The 21,771-nt window shown below is 41.3% G+C and overlaps 2 protein-coding genes across 2 annotated transcripts; both read left to right on the top strand.

Moving 5' to 3' along the window:
- The first annotated feature begins 4,290 nt into the window (after window positions 1–4,290).
- LOC104431435 (UDP-glycosyltransferase 74E2-like) lies at window positions 4,291–6,452 on the top strand. Its single transcript, XM_039301068.1, has 2 exons — window positions 4,291–4,998; window positions 5,599–6,452. The coding sequence occupies exons 1-2, from the start codon at window positions 4,291–4,293 to the stop codon at window positions 6,337–6,339; spliced, it is 1,449 nt and encodes a 482-aa protein (XP_039157002.1). The 3' UTR covers window positions 6,340–6,452.
- Window positions 6,453–8,430: 1,978 nt separating this feature from the next.
- Window positions 8,431–9,169, top strand: LOC104416140 (UDP-glycosyltransferase 74E2-like). Its single transcript, XM_010027574.3, is given in 3 exon segments — window positions 8,431–8,803; window positions 8,806–8,991; window positions 8,994–9,169. Coding segments are annotated over 3 exon segments (735 nt in total).
- Window positions 9,170–21,771: the final 12,602 nt, after the last annotated feature.

Raw genomic sequence — 21,771 nt, 5'->3', positions numbered from 1 at the left:
CTTGTAATCGTTTCAAAATAGAGAGTGAAATTTTTTTTTTTTAGCAAGTAGTATATTCATCTCCTTCCTTGAAGAGATTCTCTTGTGAGAGTGTTATAAGAGCTGTGAGATTCTGATATTCAATAGAAGCTCCCATGTAACTTCTTGCAAGAGCTAGGGTTAGATGATGACGAAGGGTTTGGTGGTGAGGTGGTGCAATCAGCTCCAAGTGTTGAGCCACGGCTCTGTCGGTTGCTTCATGACCCACTGCGGGTGGAACTCTACCCTTGAGGCGCTGAGCTTGGGAGTCCCAATGGTGGCGATGCCTAGTGGACGGACCGGTCGACCAATGCCATGTTTATCGTGGAGGTTTGGAAGGTCGGTCTCACGGTCAGGGCTAACAAGTGAGGGGTTGTGACTGGGGAAGAGATTGAGAGTTGCGTGAACGAGATCATGGAGAGAGGAGAGAGAGGGAAAGAGATTAGGGAAAACTCCTTGGGTTGGAAAGAAATGGCCAAACGAGCCATTGACGAAGGAGGTAGTTCCAAAAAGAACATCCAAGAATTTGTCTCCAACGTTCTTGATTTATGCACATGATGCATTTGCCCCTGCAATAATGGTGAAAAATAATCTTACTGATTTGATACAGATGATTGTATCTTAATTGAATTGTAAGATTTTATTTAGAATAACATTACAAGTTTAGAACGTCATTAGTCTCTAAATATTCAATTCCAATAGTTAAATATAATTGTAATACAATTGCAATATCTTTTATATGTCTTGTGATTCTCCAAATCTCTTAAGATTAATGTAACAACTTGGTCTGATGAGGGCGGGGACTGGTCATCGAGGCTAGAGAGTCTTGACAAGGAGTGGCTCCTGATAGGCTTATATGATAGTAAAGGGGGTAAGGAGGTACACTGAACATGGGGAGAGTGATTTTGATAAATATATATATATATATATATATATATATATATATATTTATTTATTTATGAATATGAAAACTAGGATTAACACATTGAGGCATCTTTAGACGTAATAGTAATACTTTGTTTTAAAACTCCAAAGTTAGGTGTGTTCAGATAAGAGCATTTTTAGGGAAGGTAGCCTCATGGAAAGGTGCCCATTTATACATCAAAAGATCAAAACTGTGATGCTTGGCCCGGAACAAGCCAAAGCAGACTATACATCAATGGGTTGATCTTAGGATATCACACCTAATGGACTAAAATTAACCTCTTTGCTTTGTTTTGCTGAGTTTTTGAGTCCAAGTAATGTTGTTGAGGCTCGCGCGAAATTTGTCCCTGATTATAGCTTTTTTTAATGGTCTGAACATAGTCTGATTTGGTTGTCCGATGCTTCAATGTTGCATTTATACCTCTCGGTTGAATTGATAGCAGTTTGTTTGATAAAATGCCTGAACGAATCGGTGCTCAAGTTTAAGAAACGCTCTCACTCCTTAATTATAGTTTGACTACTGCACATTTAAACTAACGATGTACAGGCTCGGTTTTATTACTCTATAATCGAATCGTGCTAATTTGGCCCATAGCTGAGACCTTCATTTACATTTAACCTACTTGATCCTTGCTTATTTCACATGTTAGTCTCGGTTCAAGTTCATACAAGTCACTTTCTGCTATGTGTCAATTTATGATAATCTGGATAATTAAAAGCACGTTTTCTATAGATTGTGTTGTGTGACCGAATATCTTGTAAAGTTGACTCCACTGGTCTGAATCTCCTGCTCGCCGGCCATGTTTGTATTCTTACTCAACTGATTATGCTTTGTTCGATTAGTTTGCTCTGATCTGATTGTGGATTTTAGAAGTCAATGAATCCCCTGCATGAACTCATTTGCTGACGTTGGAATGCTTCTTGTTCAAGTGAAGTCTTGCTAATGGCTGCAACTAATGGACATGAGCAGAGAATAGGATCATTCAGCGAAGATGTTATGCTTCATGAGTGAAGGTGAAAAATGACATTGAGGGTAGAAGGAAGGAACGAAAGAGAGAATAGAAATTTAGACGAGACTTTGTGCGGCTTAGGTGAAGGAAGTACCAAAAGAGGAGAAAGAAAGAAATAATGAATTATAAAAAAAAAATAACGAAAATAAAAAGGAGATGAAAAAGGAGAGTGCAAGTCTTAGCTAGGTAATTGCATCTTAGAAATGGTTTTAATTCGATTTCATTTGATTTAATTCCAATTAGCTTAGGAAGTCATCTTTCTTGCAACTGAAATAAATTGAATTTTTAGGATGTGCTCCCTTTAGATGAAATGGACATAAAGATAAAAATAAAATAAGAAGAAAACGATAAAAAAAACCTCATTTCCATTTATACTAGGATTATGTTTGTGATTACTTTTTCAGTCAAGCACGTCTCTCTGGTTTAGAATTAGATGTTAGCTCGATTTTAGATCTAGCTCACCGGGCTCATGTCTTGGGTTTTATAGTGAGGTGGTGTAAATTTTTTTCCTGAATTTTATCAGGTAACTTACTAGTTTTTATATTTCTTTGTTCTTTTGTTGTGTTTGAGTGATGTGAGGTTTTAATGTGAACTCATAGGGTTCATATCCCGGGTTTTAATAACAAAGTCATGTATATTTTTTGTCTGACTCGTATCAGGTTTATTTGCTCGTATTTTACTTTTGTCATCTTTATTTTGTGCTTTATATTGTTTGATGGGTGACTATTATTATCTTGAAATGATATAAGTCTTTGCCTCATGTAATCGATTGGAAATTGTTTTCACAACTAATCACGCATGAACACTTAGTGGAAAGAACCTTAAGATTCAAGACTTGATAATGCATGAAGGAAAATGCTTGAATAACGTGCCTTTAGCTTGGAAAATGGACGGTCAACCTTCAGCTGCCCATTGAGAGAGAGAGAGAGAGAGAGAGAGAGAGAGAGAGAGAGAGAGAGAGAGAGAGAGAGATGTGTTTTTCTTGGAAATTTCCATGCGCTTGCATTGGAGAAAGGAAAATTTCGTAGCCATCCTTCATTGTCACATCATCAGACGGTGATGCTAGCACAACTCCAGCATGAATCACTTAGTAGGAAAACAAAACGAGTTTTGTTATGGAAAGGATGCTATTTAGACCATTGGCATAACCAAGTCTCCAATAAAATCTCTGGTTTGTAAGAATTGGGACATCTTCTTGCGTCTCACCTGACTCTTAGTTGGCCCAACAAATTGATGGCAATTCCTGCATAGCATGGAATCTCATATCTTAGATCAAAATTGAATTTCTCAATGTCATGAGAGGTAAAGATTTGGATGAATTCATGCCAAAAGAGGGTGAGCACCTTGAATGTAAGGACTGTTCATTCTAGCTCGACATTATTCTAAATCCAATCACCCCCTAACCCCGACCTTTAGGCAGGGTAGCAACGACTATAGACATCTTCCCAAAATCCTACATTGTTTTTCGCAAATCAAATCAATGATGAGACATGCAGAAAGTTGCTTGCGTGCGCTAGACTGTCCTAGTCAATATTGGTGTTTTGCTTCCGTTCTCTATCGAAATGTACAAGATGGACCGAAGCCAATGTCTTTTCCTTCCTACAGTATATAGTAATCCATCTACTCGCTTCCAAAAGCCATGATGTCATTTTTATTATGCTGTTGCCATTCCCCAAATCTTTCTTGCCGATCGAATATATCACTTGATGGAAGCGGCGAAGTGTCCACTTTATTTGTCACATTATACGATAGCTTTTGTCTATTCTCCCTGAAATCCACGTATGCTTATACCGCAAGAACATGAACGATACTCTTAGTGATTCCCTCAAGAAATCATGATTCTCAATTTTAAGCAATGCAATCGATATAAAAATTGACCAGTATACATAATACAACTCTCTCTGTTTTACTGCAATAAGGGCTTGTTTTAGAAAGATTGATTTAAATGTGATAGAGGCCGTTAGATCGTTAAATGGCCAATTAAACGTGTGGGGGGAAGGATTCCCTGATTAGAAATGGAAGAAAAATTGAATTTCTTTTGTAATTCATATGTAAAGAACGACATACTTGGGGCGATCCAACGAAGGGGTAAGGAGATGATTGGGGATGTTGGTCGGGTCACTCGAATTTAAAGAGGCCCTGTCCCTCTTTCGTTTCGAGATAGAAGAACATGTGTAGCCCAAGTTCAACAAACGGTTCAACTATCACGTGGTGAATGAGCTCCCATCATCAATAACGCCACCGCAAGCAACTACCATTCCAAGGACTGTCTCGGCAAAAGATCTTTCTATATAACAAGGATCGGCGTCAGACCATACGTGACTTTTATACACAGTCGATGTCATCGAGTCGAGAGGGAATCTGTCCGAGCAACAGACAGCCTACCATGTATCCGGCGAAGGACATTCACGTTCTAGTCCTAGCCCACCCAGTGCAAGGCCACATAAACCCAATGCTCCAATTCTCCAAACGGTTGGCCTCAAAGGGTCTCAAAGTCACCTTCCTAATCCCCATCTCCACCAAGAAGTCCCTCAATCTGGTAAACGCGAGCTCCATCCAGGTCGAATACATCTCCGATGGGTTCGACAACGTCGAAGCAGACAAGCTGAGCACTAAGGAGTATCTCGAACACTTCCGACTCTCCGTTTCTCAGAGCCTGAGCGATTTCATTCAGAAACACCAATCTTGTCAGGAGAATCCGGCTAAAGTTCTTATTTACGATTCCTTTGACAGCTGGGCTCTAGACGTGGCAATAGAACATGGAATGCATGGAGCTTCGTTCTTCACTCAGTCCTGCGTCGTCAGTTGTATCTATTACTTGGTTCACCAAGGAACAGTGAAGCTCCCACTAGATGCTGTCGATGGACAAGGGCGTGTTCTATGTGACCCTCCGGTGATGTCGGTTTTAGGGCTGAACGATTTTCCTTCATTTGTTGCCGATGTCCATAAATATCCCGGCGTACTCGACATCGTTCTCGGACAGTTCTCCAATTTCCGGAAAGCGAAGTGGCTTTTGTTCAATACTTTTACTGAGCTCGAGGAGGAGGTAAGTAGCTCCAAATCACCTTAGTGAACATATGACTAGAAAGACTTTTGAGAAGGTTTTGTGGATGACCCAAATGACCCTTGTTAAGTGCGCTCGATAAGAGTCCAGAAGTAATTCATTAATTGACACGACTTAAATATTTATATAATCCATGATTTGACGGAAAAAAAAAAGTTCAACTGCAAAAAATTTCATAACGAGTGGCCAGTGGCCATGTTCGGCACATATTTTCCACGTTCTTATCCACTTTTGGTACTACATTAAATTAACAGATATAGCTTTTTGAATACGAATTTCACTAAGAGCTGTTACCGAAGAAAAATAAGAGATTTTTTGAGCTCATGTGCATATACGACGCGCTTGAAATCAATCTAATTTCTAAAATAACAAATATATTTGCTTTCAAATTCATGACACGAGATTGGCCACAAAAAATTGGTGACAAGAGAGGCAATCTCTTCATGAACATTTTATTGCGTGGAATGCAACTTCTGTCTTTGGGTAAAAGGGATGTTAGTATAAGTGAAATGGAACATTTTCACGTGCCGCTAGAGAATTGGTGTCGTGCGCAATTTAAATGATTTGTGCATTGAATCCCAGCTGGTGAATTGGATGGGGAATCAATGGTCGATGATGACCGTCGGACCCACGATACCTTCCGTATACATGGACAAGAGACTCGAAGACGACACAGGCTACGGGCTTAGCCTCTTCAAGCCCGAAGCAGAAGCTTGCCTCCGGTGGCTGGACTCGAAGCCGCCCTGTTCCACCGTCTACGTGTCGTTCGGAAGCTTGGCGTCTCTCGGAGAGGACCAGATGGAAGAGCTCGCGAGCGGACTCAGGTCGATGAAGAGCCACTTCCTGTGGGTGGTGAGAGAGTCTGAAGAGAAGAAGCTCCCACGTAACTTCTTGCAAGAGCTAGGGTTAGATGATGACAAGAAGGGTTTGGTGGTGAGGTGGTCCAATCAGCTCCAAGTGCTGAGCCACGTCTCGGTCGGTTGCTTCATGACCCATTGCGGTTGGAACTCTACCCTCGAGGCGCTGAGCTTGGGAGTCCCCATGGTGGTGATGCCCCAGTGGACGGACCAGCCGACCAATGCAACTTTTATCGTGGAGGTTTGGAAGGTCGGCCTCAGGGTCAGGGCCAACGAGCGAGGGGTTGTGACTGGGGAAGAGATCGAGTTGCGTGAACGAGATCATGGAGGGGGAGAGAGAGGGAAAGAGATCAGAGAAAACTCCTTGGGTTGGAAAGAATTGGCCAAACGAGCCATTGACGAAGGAGGTAGTTCCGAAAAGAACATCCAAGAATTTGTCTCCAACGTTCTTGATTTATGCACATGATGCATTTGCCCCTGCAATAATGGTGAAAAGTAATCTTACTGATTTGATACAAATGGTTGTATCTTAATCGAATTGTAAGATTTCATTTAGAATAATATTACAAGTTTAGAACATCATTAGTCTCTAAATATTCATTTCCAATAGTTAAATATAATTGTAATACAATTGCAATATCTTTTATATGTCTTGTGATTCTCCAAATCTCTTAAGATTATGTGTATATTTCCCTTAATGTAACAACTTGGTTTGATGAGAGCGGGGAGTGGTCGTTGGGGCTAGAGAATCTCGACAAGGAGTGGCTCCTAATAGGCTTATAGGATAGTAAAGGGGGTAAGGAGGTATATTAAACATGGGGAGAGTGATTTTGAATATGAAAACTAGGATTAACACATGGAGGCACCTTTAGACATAATAATAATACTTTGTTTTAACACTCCAAAGTTAGGTGTGTTCAGATGAGAGCATTTTTAGGGAAGGTAGCCTCGTGAAAATGTGCCCATTTATACATCAAAAGATCAAAACTGTGATGCTTGTGATATAGAAGTCCTCTTAATGTTAGTTGAGATGTGTGGTTGAAAATTATTTGAGAGTAGTTGAAGCTTGTAACTGAAGAATAGTCCATGTTGAACTCTTAAAGAGCACTTTTTTGGTACTATGGCAGTGGAAAAGAGCCCATATATTGGCAAGAGTGCTTAATTTTGATCATGTATGCTTGAGATCAACAATTGATGAACTGCTCCACATGGTTATATTGCGACAATCTATCAGCCATAAGCTTTGCAAAGAATCCAATTATCCACCAAGGACCAAGCATGTAGAAATACACCATCATTTTTTGTGGGAAAATGTAGTACTAGTGTAATAAAGATGGTGTACACCAAGACAAATTATCAAGTTGAGACGACTTCATTAAAATGATAGTTGATGTTTTTGGTATTGAAGTCCCCTTAGTGTTAGGTGAAATGTGTGGTTGAAATTCATTTGAAAGTAGTTAAAGCTTGTAATTGGAGATTGGTCCACGTTGAGCTCTTAAAGAGTACTCCTTCTGTACTATAGCGTTGGATTAGAGCTTATACATAGGCAACAGCGCTCAATCTTGACGATGTACGCTTGAGATAAACAATTCCATTCTTGAAATACACCTAAGCTATAAAACACAATTTCCCCACCTTGCCTTTGTTTCTCCTTTGCTTAATCTCTTGCAAAAATTGTTATTGCAAGAGTGCTCAGTCTTAATGATGTACACATAAGACCAAAATTCGCATTCTTATAATACACTTATGTTGTTAAACACAATTTCCTTTCTTGCCTATGTTGCTCCTTCGCTTGACCTCTTGCCAAAGTTTTGTACCACACACACATACACATATAGAAATTTACACTTCCACAAGCCAACAGAAGCTTGAGTCGAGAGAAAACATGGTGAAAACAAAGGGAAACCCAAGACTTGGAGGGGAAAGAGATGTGAATTTCAAGAGTGATTCTTGAGGGAATTGTGTGCGATTAGTGAGCAAAAGAATGTGTTGAAAACAAAGCAAACTGGTGCAGAATTCACGGCCGAAATTATGAGGAACCAAGGAGTTTCGACCATCGTCCCTAGTATAAATGCTGCCACTATCCTTGGCATTTACTATGTAAAAATTCATAATTTCTATCTCATTTAACTATATTTTGATTTATTTTTGGCCTAATTGCATGTCTTCTTATTAGAAAAGCCTTATGTGATATTTTAAAGTTGACAAAACCTTCTACCTTTCAAGTTTATATGATAGATGCAGATATTGTTTTATTTCTATTAACAATGATGTAAAGGACGCTTTACCACCATGATGGAATCTGAAGTACAAATTAAGAAGATCAATAAAGCTTGATGTACATTGATAAAAGGGTGAACAAGTCAAGAAGAATGGAAAGTTCATAAGGATTTGGAAGTATTGTAATAAGGTGAATAACTAAGTATTACATGAACACTGATGTACTTAGGATGGCCAAATGTGATAAATGGGCACAGATGGTGCAAAGGATGCAAGTACTAAGAGAATAGGAAGGTCTGTATGTAATTGTAAAATAATTTGTAGATTTGGATCCCATATGGTGAATTGGATGGGGAACCAATGGCCGATGCTGACCGTGGGACCCACAATACCTTCATTATACTTGGACAAGAGACTCGAGGACGACACAGACTACGGGCTTAGCCTCTTCAAGCCCGAAGTAGAAGCTTGCCTCCGGTGGCTGGACTCGAAGCCGCCCTGTTCCACCGTCTACGTATCGTTCGGAAGCTTGGCGTCTCTCGAAGAGGATCGGATGGAAGAGCTCGCGAGTGGGCTCAGGTCGATGAAGAGCCACTTCCTGTGGGTGGTGAGAGAGTCTGAAGAGAAGAAGCTCCCACGTAACTTCTCGCAAGAGCTAGGGTTAGATGATGACAAGAAGGGTTTGGTGGTGAGGTGGTCCAATCAGCTCAAGTGCTGAGCCATGTCTCGGTCGGTTGCTTCATGACCCATTGCAGTTGGAACTCTACCCTCGAGGCGCTGAGCTTGGGAGTCCCCATGGTGGTGATGCCTCAGTGGACGGACCAGCCGACCAATGCCACATTCATCGAGAAGGTGTGGAAGGCCGGCCTCCGGGTTAGGGCAAATGAGCGAGGGTTCGTGACCGGGAAGAGATCAAGAGTTGCGTAAACGAGGTCATGGACGGAGAGAGAGGGAAAGAGATAAGAGAAAACTCCTTGGGTTGGAAAGAAATGGCCAAACGGGCCATTGAGGAAGGAGGTAGTTCCGAAAAGAACATTCAAGAATTTGTCTCCAACGTTCTTGATTTATGCACATGATGCATTTGGCCCTGCAATAATGGTGAAAAATAATCTTACTGATTTGATGCCAATGGTTGTATCTTAATTGAATGGTAAGATTTCATTCAGAATAACATTACAAGTTTAGAACCTCATTAGTCTCTAAATATTCAATTCCAATAGTTAAATATAATTGTAATATGATTGCAATATCTTTTATATGTCTTGTGATTCTCCAAATCTCTTTAGATTATGTGTATATTTCCCTTAATGTAACAATTTGGTCTGATGAGGGCGGGGAGTGGTCGTTGGGGCTAGAGAGTCTCGACAAGGAGTGGACTTTATTAAGCTTATAGGATAGTAAAGGGGTAAGGAGGTATATTATGTTATTTATTTTTGTTAAATATGACTCAAGTTTGAGCGTTTGCTAAAATAGATATGAATTTCCTCTTCGGAAATTATGCGGAATCCGAAACTCGCGAAGCTCCTGCACGGGATTTCCTCTTCATGCGAAGATTGGTTTATTGGTGGGGCCCAAGGTCAAAGTTTTGACCTTGGGCACACACACGCGCACACACGTCCGCCGAGAGAGGAATCTGCCGTGTGAAGCTAAATACGTGGATGGTGGGCCCAGGTCAATTGTTTGACCTTTTCTGGGCACACACACATATATATATATATATATATATATATATATATATATATATATATACAATATATTTTCTTCTCTGCGAGTGTGCGTGGGACGGCTTGCATGAAGTCTCTGTGAAATAAACCCTACGAAGCCACAGACGTTCGACGATCCAAGAAGCCGCACATTCACCGATCGCTCGAAGTCGCGCAAAGCTCAAAGAGATACGGGATTTCGTGTGTACGCAAATGAGGCGTACGTTGAGCGTTGTATTTTGAGCTTGAACGCGTGGTAATTTTGTGCCGTGAGTTGGGTTTGGGGTTAAATTAGGGTTTGGGAAACTTAGAGAGTGTTTGAGTGACTTGAGTGTGTAATCTCCTTGTATCACTTGATCTATAGTCAAATTTGCTTCTGCTCTCCCCGTGGACGTAGGTCTTTACGACTGAACCACGTAAATCTGGTGTTCGATTTATTTTTCTTCTTCCGTCTATATTTTGTTCGATCACTCGCCTTATCGCAACAAGTGGTATCAGAGCTAGGTTTGGCTGAGTTGAAGCGAATCGATGGCGACAGAAGAAGTAAAAGTGAGAATCAACAAATTTGATGGGAAGGATTTTAGTTTCTGGAAGATGCAGATTGAAGATTATCTTTACCAGATGAATTTGCACTTGCCTTTATTTTGGGAGAAACCGAGAGACGATGAAGCAAGCTGATTGGGATTTGCTGGATAGACGAGCTATGGGTGTTATTCGGGCTGACGTTGGCTCGTAACGTCGCGTTTAACATCCTGAAGGAAGACCCTTGCTGATTTGATGCAAGCCCCGTTGGATATGTACGAGAAGCCCTCTGCGATCAACAAGGTCTGTTTGATGCGACGTTTGTTTAACTTGAAGATGAAAGAAGGTGCGTCAGTTGCAAATCATATCAATGAATTCAATGTAATTGTTAGTCAATTGAGTTCAGTTGAGATTGATTTTGAAGATGAGGTACGTGCTTTGATTCTATTATCCTCATTGCCTGATAGTTGGAATACTATCGTTACTACTGTTAGTAATTCCTCTAGGTCAACAAGTTTGACGTTTGATGGGGTTCGAAATTTGATTTTGAGCGAGGACATTCGTAGAAGAGAATCTGGCGAATTTGTATACTGCTCTAGTATGTGAAAATAGAGGAAGATCTGTAACACGTGTGGGTAATGGTAGTACTAATATGAACAGACGTAGTCAATCTAGGACTGCTAATGTTGTCTGTTGGAGCTGTGGCAAGAGGGGGCATCTTAGAAGGGATTGCCTTAATCTGAAGAATGAGAAGGGTAAGGGAATTATGGTTGATTCTGCAGATAATGTTGCAGCTGTAGCAGATAATGCTGATTATGTCTTGTCTGTCACTGATTATTCATCGTTTGATGGATGGATTATGGATTCTGGTTGTTCTTTTCATGTCACACCAAATAGAAACTGGTTTATCACTTATCAGTGCACGGGTAGTGATAAAGTCCAGTTAGGGAACAACGCTGAGTGCGATGTTGTGGGTGTTGGTGATGTTAAAATCAAAATGCATGATGGTATCGTGAGGACATTGACTAGAGTAAGGCATGTTTCGGAATTGAAAAAGAACTTAATTTCCTTGGGTCCCCTAGATTCAGCTGGTTGCAGGTATTCTTCAAAAGGTGGAGTTCTGAAGGTTGTTCGAGATGCCCTGGTGATAATGAAAGGAATCAAGCACGATGGCCTGTATAAACTTCAAGGTGAGACAGTGATAAATTTCGCTGTGGAGACGTCGGATGCATCTGTTCGAGAATCTATTGACTGCTCGAGGAAGACCTGGGTGTTTGTGCCAAGGCACAAGTTTGATGTTGGTGTCAAGATCTCGCAGTCAAAAGCTTTGATCGAGATGGAGACTAGTAAGTCGATCAAGCATGTGCGGACTGACAATAGCATGAAGTTTTGCTCAGAGTTGACAAATAAATTCTGCATAAAAGATAGCATAGTGAAACACCGCACTAGTGCCAATAAATCACAACAATTTGTAGAATTGTTGAGCAAAACATTACTAGAGACGGCCCAAAAAATTATCTCTAGTGTTGGTATTGCTAGGAGAATCCTAGCTGATGTGCTAAGTACGGTAAGCTGCCTGGTGAATAGATCCCCATCAACTGCTATTGAATGGCAAACTCCTGAAGAAGTGTGGTCAGGTAACGTTGCTGATTATTCTATTCTTAGAATGTTTGGTTGCCCGCATTATTTTCGAGTGAGTGATGGTAAGCTCGATTGGAGGGCAAGATACATATTCCATGGCTATGCACAAGGTGAGCGGGGTGATCAATTGTGGTGCCCAGATATAAATTCACCTGTTAACAGCAGAGAAGTTACCCTTGATGAGTCTCCAATACTTTTGGCTATGAGTGTTTGTGGCAGTACTAATACGGATCTAGACGGTGTTCAGCTTGAGGTGGAGTTGCAACCAGAAACTCCTGAGGTAGCGAGTACGAGTACTAGCAAAGTAATCGACACAGATGGTGCTCATAGCGAGGTGGAGTCTATAGAGCCAATGGTTGCTGTAACTGCTGAAATTAACAAAGTACGTGTTTGATCTCCTGACAGATATGGATGCAATAATGGTTTTACTTTATCTGCGGTTGAGGAGGTCGTGTCAGAAAATCCTTGCGGAGCAGTTAAAAGTGCATGTGGAGTTGGTATTCTGATGAGGTCCTCAGTTATGGCGAAGTTCAAGCGAAGCTTGAACTTGAATAATATCTGTGGCGGTTGAGCCTATCGGGGCTATGGGAAAGTAGCAGCAGAATTTGAAATTTTTATGAAGTGATTGCGACTTAGCTCAAACGTCGAGCCAATGTGGAGATTGTTAAATATGACTCGAGTTTGAGCGTTTGCTAAAATAGATATGAATTTCCTCTTCGGAAATTATGCGGAATCTGAAACTCGCGAAGCTCCTGCACGGGATTTCCTCTTCATGCGAAGATTGGTTTATTGGTGGGGCCCAAGGTCAAAGTTTTGACCTTGGGCACACACACGCACACACACGTCCGCCGAGAGAGGAATCTACCGTGTGAAGCTAAATACGTGGATGGTGAGCCCAGGTCAATTGTTTGACCTTTTCTGGGCACACACACACACACACACACACACACATATATATATATATATACACACAATATATTTTCTTCTCTGCGAGTGTGCGTGGGACGGCTTGCATGAAGTCTCTGTGAAATAAACCCTACGAAGCCACAGACGTTCGACGATCCAAGAAGCCGCACATTCACCGATCGCTCGAAGTTGCGCGAAGCTCAAAGAGATACGGGATTTCGTGTGTACGCAAATGAGGCGTACGTTAAGCATTGTATTTTGAGCTTGAACGCGTGGTAATTTTGTGCCGTGAGTTGGGTTTGGGGTTAAATTAGGGTTTGGGAAACACCGAGAGAGTGTTTGAGTGACTTGAGTGTGTAATCTCCTTGTATCGCTTGATCTATAGTGAAATTCGCTGCTGCTATCCCCGTGGACGTAGGTCTTTACGACTGAACCACATAAATCTGGTGTCTGATTTATTTTTCTTCTTCCGTCTATATTTTGTTCGATCGCTCGCCCTATCGCAACAATTTTTTTGTGATCCCACATTTTAGACCCACATTTTCCTCTTAAAGTTGCGACTATTCAACATAAAGTTTTTCCACGCTTCGTACCCTTTCGTGACAACCGCCCATTTGGTAACCGTTCTTGATGGGAGACGGGATATAAAAAAGGAATGTACGTACATTTCTGACGGGGGATCACAATGTCTAATACAAAATCCTCACATTTAGAATACACCATCAGTACATAAGGAAATTTAGTTAGTAGAGTGTGCCAAATTTTGTTTGATTTCAGGTTTTTCTAACAAACGTGAACAAGAACAATGGCTAGAGGTTTGTCTTTAATTGATCCTGACTTCTGCATCATGAATTTTATGTCTCACATTTGGTATCGAGCTAGTTTAGTGCCTCTGCCTTGTTTTTCTCGAATTTTGGTGTATTTCGGGCATTTTAGAACATGAACAGTAATTTGGAGTTTTGAGGCCAACAAAGAAACTCCCAAATTCCGGGCAAATTCTAGCGACCCACCCCTTGATTTCGGACCGCACGGTCGCACCGCCATAGGAACATTAGCCATGATTTTTCCGGTATATCGGTGTTTGCTTTGAAGGCTAATAGGGCAGTGGAAGTCATGGTGGATGAGGATTTGCATTTGTGGAGTTTTTTGTTTGATTTGAGGGCTATTTCTTGGTCATTTTCGCTGTAACTTGGACCCATGTAGTTGTGCCGGCATGTTTTACAAAACCCATAATTTAGGAAAGTCTGAGATGGGCTGCCGGAGAAGAAACAGGGCTGAAATCGCGACTGAAAATGGTGAAAAACCGACGGAAAAGCTTCTGTTCGTGTGAGGAAGAAGGCACGTGGAGCCCACGCGCGCACAATGGTTGCAGGCGCGTGGGGCCCACGCGCGTGGAACTGTCCTGCAGTTACAGGCGTGTGGGCGTTGGTCGGCGCACGTGCGGACCACGCGCCTGCCGCGGAAACGGGCGTGTGCTAGGCACGCGCCCGACGCCCTCTCCGCGCGTCTCTTATAATTATTTTGCCTCAAATTTTTATGTTTTTACAATCATGCCCCTTGGCCAATTTATTTATTTACTGTTCTGCCCTTGATGTATTTATTTATTATGTCATTTCGTGCATTTTATGAGTATTTTATGCATGAAATTAAATATCCAATTGTCCTAATATTTAATTAATTGGAGAGTGGCCACAACATCTTTAATTAATTAAAATTATATATTAAAAGGCTCCGGATAATATTTAGAAATGGACATTGATTGTAATTAATTATATTAATATGATGAATTTTATCCCATATGAATTTTCATTATATTAATATGATTAATTAGGATGGAATATCATATTATTTCTTTTAATTTACCCACAGGGATTAAGAAAATGCATATAATATGATAGTTTCTGCATGAAGTAATTATGAATCTATTTAAATTAAAAACTTAGCCCACAGGTAGTTTTTATGTTATGTGATTCATATTGTGACATGTTTACATTGGTAAAACATGATTTATTTATATTTGCCTCAAATTTTGTGACACAAGCATGATTATTTGATATGCGGTTTCGCAACCTGTGAATTTCTCTGAATTTAAGTTTGATGTTCCCATACCTGAATGGTGAGAACTATAAAGTTTGGAAGGAGTCGAGTTCTTCTTCAATTGGGGTGGATGGACATTGACCATGCTATAAGGAAAGACGAACCACCTGCTCCCTCGATTTGAGCACTCCAGCTGAGATAGCTCTTTATAACCAATGGGAGCGGTCCAACCGCGTTTGTGCCATGTTTATAAGAGCTAAGATATCTCCTAGTATTTGTGGTTCGGTTGCTCGGCATAGCAATGCTAAGGCTTTGTGGAGGCCATAGATGCGCAGTTCGAGAGTTCTGAGAAGGCGCATGCCATTGTTGACACCTAATTTAGATTCAATTTTTAGAAAATGAAAGATTAGAGGGAAATTTTGAAAAGAAATTTTGAATTCAAAATAATTCAACAGCCGGATTTTGGAGCCATTTCTTTGTTGGAGAAGTTGGCGAAAATCTCCACCGGCGAGAGGTTGAGCAAAAATCTCCACCGGCGAAACAAACTCGAATTTTCGCTTTATAAATAGAGGGGTTCTTCTTCACCTTTGGAAGGGAGGGAGCTTCTCTTCATTGTTCGTCCAAAAAAATAGCAAATTGAAGAGAAAAAGAGAAGAAGTACAGTGGCAGAAAGTTAATGGGGGGAAGTCTTCGGTAGAGGGCGAGAGAGACAAGTGAGAGAGAGTGTCAGGTGAGAGAGAAAAGAAGGAAAAAGTACAAAAAAAAAGGAGAAAAGCGAAGCGAGTGTAATCGGGGAGATTGGACGTTCTTGTTCATCCTTTTCCCCGCACTCCCCGCCGGAATTTGCTGCCCACATACCGACAGCTCCTCCTCACCGGTGCACCGCCGTGCCCGCACCTGCGCCATTGCATTCACCCAGCCGCGCCTCCGCCCCGCTGCCTCCGACGACCGGGCTCTGCACCGCCGCCCCTGCTCCTCCCGGCCACCGGTTCGCCACGTTTCACTGCCCGCTCAACCAGGCGCCCGACGTGCCGACGCCGTCCGGAGCCGAAGACCCAGTGGCAAACGACGTCCCCGCTCGCCCTCACCGCAACCTACGAGGCCGCGGCCGCGGGCTGTCCTCGCTCTGTTCCGGGCTCCCTGTTGCCCGATCTCTTCGCCGCCCGCATTGCGCCTCTCCGAAGCTCCGAACCTGTGGGCCCTTTCCCGGCCACCTCCGTCACGAAGCTGGCTCCGTTTGCCGTCGCTTGCCGCCCGCACTCGCGTGCCTCCGGTTCGTTGTTGCTTGAGTCCCGAGCGACCCACCACCGGCAGCCGCAGACCCACGCTTGCCACTTTGTTTCTGCCGCTCCGATCTCTGCCGTGACTCGGCCACGACACTGTTCCCGCTAGCCCCGCGCTGCTCCGTCTCCGCTCGGTGCACGACGCCCTGCAGCACCTCCGTCCGCGACCACCCGGTGCCTCGCGCCCGAGCCCGAGCACCTTGCTGCCGTGGCACCACCACCCGTTGCTTCCTGTTTCGCTGGTCCGGTTGAGTTCCGCTTTTGCCGGAGCTCCGACGACCACCCGGCTCCGGTCACCGGGACCCATCACCCTTGGCGAGCCACCATCGCAGTTCGGCCATTCGCTTCCTTGCCATTTCTTCAAGTCCACCGTGAGTTAGACTAGGTAAATTTTAGGTATTTGGTTTCATAGTTTTTATTTGTTTACTTTTTATATATTCTAACTTGATTTGTTTTGATTTATTTTTATCATTAGGAAATTTGTCATATTAAGTTATGATAATTAAAAATATTGACCAGCGAGACGTCGGGTTAGATTTTGATTATTTCGACTTTTTATGGCAAAATTCATGAATTACTTTTGCACCATTAATTCATATTAAAATGCCATTGATTTATATGGATGGATGTTTATTTTGGCATGTTATTATTATTTGCTCATCACATATTATGCATCATATTAGGTATTTAGGTCTATACACATATCACATTTAAATGCAACGCATTTTAGTTTTTTAAGATTCATGTAGAATTAGGATGATTTTCCTTTAATAAAACCAAAACACAAAAAAAAAAAAAATATAAAAAACAAATCCAAAAAAATATTAGGTACATGCTAGTTAATTTGCATAATAGGTTTAATTAGAATTTGTTTATTAGTAAAATATTGTCATATCTAGAACTTAGGTACTTAGGTCCATGCACATTTCATATTAAAGCAACATACTTAGATATTTTTAGATTAAGTCAATTTTCATTTAATAGAACAAAAAAGATGAACAAAAAAAAAATGTTATGCATGCCATATGAGTTATAGTTTTAAAAGAAAATGCTAAAAGATAGTCATTGCACCATTAAGTTGTTTTCTTTTTAATAAAAAACATTATGTCATTAAAAAAAAATAAAAATAAAAGATCATTTCCTTGGTTAGTTAATAGGTTAATTCATAATTAATCTCATATCATCATTATTTAGCATAGGTTGCATATATGCATTAAAAATGAATCATCATTAAAATAAAATCAAAAAAGAGCATGCATGTAGAAATACCATGTCATTTATCCCATATCATGTAGCACATGCATATTTAGGATTATAAAAATTAGATTGCATACATATAGTGATAAGTTTAAGTCATACCATATGAATTGCATCTCATGTCATTAAAATAAATTCATGCATATTAAGTTTAAATTAAGATTGCATATAATTAACATTTTAAAAAGAAAAAAAGAAAAATTAGGTGTCATGACATTTAGAAATCATGTTTAGGGCATGCATTTTTATTAGCATTTTTTTATTGAATGTTATTTTATTGATTGTGCACCCGCATGACCACCATTTGCATGTTAGTAGCTTAAGTTTAAATTAATCAACATTGCTTGCAAAATATTTTTAAAATAAAAGGTACCGAAAGGGCGTTAGACTAATCTAGCGTAACCATGTCCCCGGACCTATTGAATCTCTGGTTCGCAATAGTAAAGTATTCTCCCCTACTTTACTTGGGTTTCTAACCAGCCCTAATTGGTTAGTGGCGGCTCCAAATAGAATTGCATGTTTAAATAGATTAATTTCTATCAAGTCGCGATTGGTAGGACTTGGGAGGGTCCGCGCCAAGTTTTTTCGACTTAGTAATCCATTAACCTAAACTTTAGGATTGCCCTGAAAATTTAGGTCGCGACACAGACGACTCCTTTGGGGACAGAGTTAAAACTCATAGTGGACATAGGCCTGTTTTATTTTTAAGAAAAATATTTTGTTTGGCAGCATGGAAACAAGGTACGCTCCTAACATGAAGTGTTAAATGTTTTTGCAGATGGGAGGTATAAGGGGAGTAGTCTTTGCTAACCCTTGTTTTGCAGAGTTGGAGTTAAGGATGAATGGTTGAATTTAAATTATAGAAGTGTTGTTTGCAATGAAATCTGTTGTGCATGTTTTATTGTTTTTAGCACTACACTATTGCACACACAACCCGCCCGGACTGGGCTGCGATAGGATTCTTAGGATGGTGTTGAGAAGGATACTTCCTCTAAAGCGAGATTGCTATATAGAGGTTGACCTTCTCTTCCCGAAAGTTCTTCATGGTGTCGAATGTGTTTGTCCATATCCGCGAGATTGCGTGATATTAGACATTCCATTCGGCGAGCCGGGTTAGGAGGACTCGACACGTTAAATGCGAGGCAACGGTCAGATCATCCTTTTAGCTCCATTTTGTTAAGCCATCTAGATAGAAATCGAGCCCCACATTTCATGCGTGTGTCTATGTGATTGTCATCTCTTCCCAGTAAAAGTAAGTTGTTTAAATTCTCGCTATTGCAATTTACTTACTTGCAATTTCGTTGGTCCATGACATTAGGTTTCGTCGTCGGTCTTATTTTATATGCAATGGGGAGATCCGATGTTCAATTCGTTTCCAACTCCCAAGATTGAGCTCGAGAGGGTGGTGGAACAATTTAAATAAAGAAGGTCAAGAATATGTGGAGTCGATACTGGGACGGCTCATCCCCTTTTGGATATCGGAGTCCATAGTGGTGTTTTGCAAGCTATATCACACTTTTGGTGTCCCGAGACGGCTACATTTATTTTTGGTAAGAATGAGCTATATCCAACATTGGAAGAGTATAGCGTCATCATAGGAATGCCCCTTGAGACTGAACTTGTTAGGCCACCTCTTGGTATGGAACCCACATCAATTTTATCTCAATTTTTAAGAATTAAAACTGATGAGGTTAAGAAAGTTTTGAAAGCTAATTGTAACGCATGCCCTTTCTCCTTTTTGGCTAATCATTTTTTAAATCAGTCTTCAATGCGCCAAAAGGGTAGGATATTCATCTTAGCATTCTTTGGACTTATAATATTTCCTCATCGAAGAAATGCTATTAATCCTTCGATTGCATGGGTGGTCGACAAGCATGCGCCGGCATGAACTTTATAAACATGATTTTGGCTGAGACGTTTTGTCCCTCAACCGTTTTAAACAAAATGGAGAAAAATCATGAATGCCTCTCTGAGCTTTTACAGATTTGGTTTCTTTCTCACATGAAGGAGTTTGGTCATTTCATGCGTCGAGGTGAAATTGATGATTCTAGTTACCCAATAAAGAGATTTTCAATCTTAGAAAAAAATATACCGGAAAATCATTTTCCGATTGGGTGACTTTTCTTAAAAATCCAGATCTCAAGGGCTTCCTATGGTATGCTAAATGGTTCCATGTTAGCGTGGCTCGTTTCTCTCACAAGACAGATAATCCAATTCCACTGATGGGAATTACTGGTGCAACATCTTACTATCCTTATAGAGTGGCCCGCCCCGATATCGAGTGCTTCAATATATCCCACCTCCTCTCCGAGTGGATCTGTTTCAAGCCCGTTTCGTGCACAAGGATCACAAATACCTCGATGAGATCGAGCATCTTGAAAATGCATGGAAGGAATGCCATCCGGAAAAGATAGTGGTGCCTAGAAGATTGAAAGGAAATGAGAAGATTTTTCATGCCTCGGATTATTATATCCATCATCACGAGATCCCTCAAGCTCTACTTCCCGTGATACCCAGTGACCATGAAGCCCACTCGTAAAGCACAAATTGAAAATCTTGAAGAAACGGTGGAAAGGAAAGAAGCTCGTATTTCGAGTTGGTTCGACAACAAGAAGCTTCGAAAGACCGTGATCTCCCAATTGTATATAGAAAAGAGTCGCTAGATTTAAGAGTTTAATTCAAGCTTTATGATGTTATTTCAATTTCTTAGATTGATGTTTTAGGAATTTAATTTCCTAGGGAGTTATGTTAGCATTTTAAGTTGATGTCTTTGGAATTTGATTTCACTTAATAAAATAAGCGATTGACCGTTGTCATGGACCAATCTCATTTGTTATGATACTTACTGTATTATTTTACATTGATAGGTGACAACACGGCTCACCCAAGATCGCCAATTCGTACTCGTTCTAGAGCAACAATGGCTGATAACACCGAACAAGTGCGTGTTACTGAACAAGCTCGTATCGGCACCCTCGAAACGGAAATGAAGCAAGTCTTGAATGTTCTTGAGCAGCTTTCTAAGCAAATCGATTCTCTCCAAGCAAACACTGCTCCACCAGCTCCACAAGTTGAAGTGGTGTTATCACAACAAGCTCCCATGGCTGATCCAAGAGATAAAGGCAAGAATACGACCGCAGTTGGGCCATCAAGCTCTAAGGATGTCTCAAGGGAGAAAATTATTGGCACGCCTCAAATTGTTGTTGATGAGGAGATACAAGTGATACACTCGGCTGTCAAGACATTTAACAAGAAAAACGCATGGCAAAGATCGAGGAGAAACTCAAGCGAACGTAGGTTCATTTATCCAAGGCCCAACCGATTTGTCCCACTATGCAAAGGTCAAGATGCCGAAGAAGTTCAAAATGCCGGACTTTGAAAAGTATGATGGCACCTCTTGCCCAAAGATCCATTTGCGGACGTATGTGGTCGGGATGACCCAATATGTTGATAACATCCCCTTGATGATTCAACAATTTCAGGCAAGCCCGACAGGGACCGGCACTACAAAGTGGTACATTATGAAGAAAATTAATCTTACGGAGACTTGGGAGGATTTGACCGATGCCTTCTTTAAGCAATATAAGTATAATATTGATGTCACTCCATCTCGAGAGGATTTACTTCACCGAGAAGAAGAGGACGGAATCTTTCAAGGCATATGTCACGAGATGGAGGACCGTAGCTGCTCCCAGATTACTCCAGAGCCGACGTAAAAGAGTTGATGGATTTGTTCATGAAGACACTCCCTTTGAATATCGAAATCGGATGTTAGGATCGGCTGCAGTCGTTCAATCGCCTAATCCCTGTTGGCGAGCGAATTGAAGTAGCATTGCGTGATGGATGGGCGTCAGATCAAACCAGCTCGTATAGGAGAGTCTCAGTGAAGAAGGATAAGGAGCCTGTAGCGGAAATTAATGCAGCTTATGTTCAACCCCCTCGCCCCGTCTTGAACACTCAACAGGGAGGAGCGCGACCATTCTTCAGCCAGCGAAGAGCTCTTCCAAGCGTCAATTTACGCCTCTTCCTAAACCATTGTCTAAAATCTTGCCAACCCTTCGAAGAAAGGATTACTCGCCAAGGAGCCTAAGCGACCTAATCTGAGCGTTTCCCCAACTACGATCCTTCTAAGACATGTGCTTACCATATGGGGGAGGTAGGGCATTTGTTGATGATTGCTATACACCTTTGCGACACAAAATCCAGAATCTGTTGGATGCCAAGGTGGTTTCATTCCGTGATGCACGCCCAAACATCCAGAATAATCCACTCCTCGATCACCCGAAGTCAAACGCCATTTTCAGTTTTGATGCTGGTCGAAAGAGGAGC

This window comes from Eucalyptus grandis, chromosome 8 (genome assembly GCF_016545825.1).
Source record: "Eucalyptus grandis isolate ANBG69807.140 chromosome 8, ASM1654582v1, whole genome shotgun sequence".
Lineage (NCBI taxonomy): Eukaryota > Viridiplantae > Streptophyta > Magnoliopsida > Myrtales > Myrtaceae > Eucalyptus > Eucalyptus grandis.
The sequence above is the reverse complement of the archived record's forward strand: the minus strand, read 5'-3'. Positions and strand labels throughout refer to the sequence as shown.

What these genes read in the sequence shown, in the direction of transcription:
- LOC104431435 (XM_039301068.1), top strand. Translation starts at nt 4,291, where the DNA reads ATGTCATCGAGTCGAGAGGGAATCTGTCCGAGCAACAGACAGCCTACC. An exon ending in TTACTGAGCTCGAGGAGGAG is followed by an intron (nt 4,999 to 5,598) that starts GTAAGTAGCTCC and finishes ATTGAATCCCAG; the next exon opens with CTGGTGAATTGGATGGGGAA.